Source organism: Monodelphis domestica, chromosome 1 (assembly GCF_027887165.1).
Source record: "Monodelphis domestica isolate mMonDom1 chromosome 1, mMonDom1.pri, whole genome shotgun sequence".
NCBI lineage: Eukaryota > Metazoa > Chordata > Mammalia > Didelphimorphia > Didelphidae > Monodelphis > Monodelphis domestica.
The window spans coordinates 318,737,138-318,741,179 of NC_077227.1; the positions used below are offsets into that span (position 1 = coordinate 318,737,138).

General features: G+C 43.5%; 1 protein-coding gene across 1 annotated transcript; it reads left to right on the forward strand.

The window, feature by feature from the left end:
- The first annotated feature begins 273 nt into the window (after positions 1–273).
- LOC100020953 (myosin regulatory light polypeptide 9-like) lies at positions 274–1,034 on the forward strand. The gene has a single exon (XM_056811211.1). It carries the CDS (start codon positions 299–301, stop codon positions 608–610), a length of 312 nt encoding a protein of 103 aa, XP_056667189.1. The 5' UTR covers positions 274–298; the 3' UTR covers positions 611–1,034.
- The last annotated feature ends 3,008 nt before the right edge of the window (positions 1,035–4,042 follow it).

Here is a 4,042-nt window from a genome sequence, read left to right on the forward strand (position 1 = left end):
GAACATCAATCACCTTCAATATACACTCCACTGAATTCTGCTTATGGACAGAAACCAGACAACATTGCCAGGTGCTTTAAAGTAACACAAGAAAAATAGAACTTGTAAATTGAGGAAAACCCCAAACTCAACTGGAAAAAAAAGAAAAAGAAAAAGAAAGACCTTTAACACTATTGATTCCTTAAAAACACATTTGCAGAGACCAGGAAAAGCCTCCTATTGAAGAAGGGATATAAGCTGAGCCTTGAAGAAATCCAGAGAAATTGAGGCAGAGGCACTCCTCTCCCAAGAAGCCAAGATGTCGAGCAAACGGGCCAAGGCTAAGACCACAAAGAAACGTCCTCAGCGGGCCACATCCAATGTTTTTGCCATGTTTGACCAGTCTCAGATCCAGGAATTCAAAGAGGCCTTCAACATGATCGACCAGAATCAAGATGGATTCATTGACAAGGAGGATCTCCATGACATGCTGGCCTCCCTCAGAAAGAACCCCACAGATGAATACCTGGAAGGGATGATGAGTGAGGCTCCTGGGCCCATCAATTTTACCAAGTTTCTCACCATGTTTGGAGAGAAGCTGAATGGAACAGACCCTGATGATGTTATCTGAAATGCCTTTGCCTGCTTTGATGAGGAGGCCTCAGGAGTCATCCAGGAGGACCACCTTCGGGAGCTGCTTACAACCATGGGGGATCACTTCATGGATGAGGAGGTGGATGAGATGTACCGAGAGGCACCTATTGACAAGAAGGGCAACTTCAACTATGTGGAGTTCACCCGGATCCTGAAGCATGGGACTAAGGACAAGGATGATTAATCCTCTCACTCTCCCAGCTCCTTGAGCCCACCACACCCTGCCCACCCCTTCCACCTTCCATGCTCCTCATGCCCCTCACATTCTACACAGCTGCCACATACCAGGAAGGTTGAGCTCTTACCTGGCCCTAGACCCAACACAGTGCAGAGCAAGAAGGCTGAGAGCCCCTGGGCCTTAGAGTTGGGTTTCTCTTGGCTCTCATCAAAGGGAATGGCACCCCCATGCCTCTAGCCTGCCTGAGGGGATATCCAGGGGAAGGGGGATCTCTACCTTGGCAAGTACCAACCCTGGGCTCCAGGAGACATACTTGCTCCACAATTTATCCACCTTGTGACCCCACACAACAGAGGGACCAATCCAGGTCAACAGGCCAAAGATGGTCATCTGTTGTCCCCTTTCCTGCTGGCCTTCAGGGACCAGCTTTCCCTCAGCCCTGGTCTGTTGCCACTGCCTCATCTGGTGAGGGTGGGAAAAGGGTCTGTTTCCCAATGACACATTCCTCATTCTTACAGGGGACCCTAAAACATTCCTCTTCAGTTGTATTCCCTGTAACCTCCACCCCCCCCCCACTTCAACATCATTCACCTGCCTCACTGAAGGTACACTGAAGTGTACACTGAAGGTACAGATGGGAGCTGGAGGGGGTGTCCATGGAAGTGTATCATACTGGGTGTGCACCCATGCACGTTATAGCAAGTGGTGGCTTGTGTGAATCCGTGTGTATGCGTGATTGTATGTGTATGTATGTATACATATGTATAATGTAATGTGTTCAGGTGCATGTGTTTCTAAGGCTTAACACTGACTTTAGATTTGGGGAAGAAAGAGAAAGAAAGATTACCCAAAATAGAAAACACTAGCCACTTGTGACAAGGAAATCACTTTAAAAGACTGATATATATTAATTTAAGGTCGCCAAGGAATTCAGCTATGTAATTCCTTAGTGAAAACTCAAGTCAGCAGTCAACCTTTTATGGAGTTTAATTACAAACAGGAGGAAGAAAGGTATTAGAGAGAGAGAGAGAGAGAGAGAGAGAAGGGAATAGGGCTTAAATACCCCCTCTGTTTAGGCTGGGCCAAAAGGCCCAAGCCCTTAGATAGCTGAGGCAAAGAAAAGAGATCAGTCCCTATTACTCATGTGACCAAAATGGAGAAACAGTCTCAGAGGCCCCCACCTTCAGCTTCCTTCAGAGCAAGCTTCTCAGAGCACACTCCAACCACTCAGCCAAACTCCTCTACCACCTCACCTGAGTCTTCAGACCCCCCTATCTTTAAGGAAACCCTCCAAGTTCCCTCCCCTCAGTTCTCACATCTACCAATCACTTTCCATCAATTTCCCTGTGCCAATGGAGGCTCTCGCTTAACCCAGGACCACCCAGAGGTCTGTGGCTTTGCACATGTCTGTTGAAGGTCATATTCTCAAATAATTAAATCTTGATCCTTTGCTGCAGCCCTTCCTAAATCCTGTTACCCTGAGTAGGGTGGAGATTGGAAGTTCCAAGACCTGGTTCTGTCATTCCAAGTATTGTATCAATTCTAAAATCAATCATGACTCAAAGAACTTCCTGTTCTATGCTTAAGCATAGGTCAAAGCCCTTTCCATTGCTCAGCAAAAGGTTTCTGTCCTAAAGTAATCTTAAGTAGGGAGGAGAAAGACCCTCCCATGCCAAGGGGGTTCACATTCCAATAGACTATCAGTAGGAAATTTTTCAAGTATGAAATTTCCCAATGGTGAAATTTCCAACATTTATAAGTCTAAGAAATTTTAAGGTTTACACACTCCCCCCCCAAAATATTTGCAATCAGTTGCTAAATCTTTTTATTTTTACCTCTACATAATCTCTTGTATTTAACTTCTTTTCGCTCTATTCATGCAGATTCCACCCTAGTTCAGGCTTTCATTGTCTTACCTAAACTGTAACAATGATCTTCTAATCGATCACTTTGACCCAAGCCATTCTAACCTCCAAATAGCAGCCAAAGTAATTTTCCTTAAGCACAGATATGACTATATCACTGCTCTGCTCAATAAACTCCAGGGGCTCCCTATTGCCCCTATAATAAAATATAAATTTCTGTTTTACTTTTAAAAATTCAAATTGATTTATTTTGTTTTTTATATCATCTACATTGTTTCTCTCTTTCCTGACTGCCTCACAACCTTTATAGTAATTAATAAAAGAAAAAAAAGTTCAACAAAACTATTTTTAAAAAAGGAACAAGCATTTCTTGAGTACCTATTACTATGTGCCAGGCACTATGCTAAGTGCTTTAAAAATATTATCTATCCTTACAACAACCCTGGGAGACAGGTGCTATTATTACCCTCATCTTATAGTTGAAGAAACTGAGGCAGATAGCCATTATGACTTGCTCTAGGGAAGCATTTGAAGTCAAATTTGAACTCAGATCTCCCCAACTCCAAGCCCAGCTCTCCATCTATCTACTATGCTTAGTTACTTTTTAAAGCCCTTTGAAACCTGCCGCCAGCCTATCTTTTCCATCTCTTTATATATTACTCCCCTCTCTTGCATTTTACAGTATAGTCAAATTGTACTTCTCTCTATTCCTCATACATGATTCTTCATCTCCCATGTCTTTGTCTTTATACTGACTTTCCCCCATGTCTGGAATGCCCTCCTTCCTCACCTCCACCTTTTAGGATCTTCCTCTCTTCCTACAAGATTCAGCTCAAGCACCACTCAAGCACCTAAAACTTTCCTGAATACCTTTAACTCTAGCACCCTCCCTCCCTAACTACCTTGTATTTAGTCTACATATTCTCCTATATATACATATTATCTCCCCAAATAGACTGTATATATTCTCTAAAAGATTCTATAAAACCCAGATCACAGGAGGCAGCTAGGTTATTCAGTGGATAGAGAACCAGATGGGAAATCCTGGGCTCATATCTAGCCTCAGCCACTACCTGGGTATGTGACCCTGGGCAAGTCACTTAACCCCCATTACCTAGCACTCTTCTGCCTTAGAACCAACATTGGTTCTAAGATGGAAAGCAAGGATTAAAAAAAATCCAGATGACTGGAAAGTCTGAGTCTAACCCCTTTGGAAATCTCTCTTTTTTCTCCAGTGAGAATTAAGAGCCTAGAACTAAGAGACATAAGGGATCCTAAAAGGTGACTTAGTCTGAAGGAGAACACCAGAGGAGAGGTGGAATGCCCAGTGGCAGGACATCCTCCCTTGCACAAAATCATCCCTTTT

Bases quoted from the DNA above. Each gene is read 5' to 3' on its own strand.
- LOC100020953 (XM_056811211.1), top strand. From the start codon at position 299: ATGTCGAGCAAACGGGCCAAGGCTAAGACCACAAAGAAACGTCCTCAG.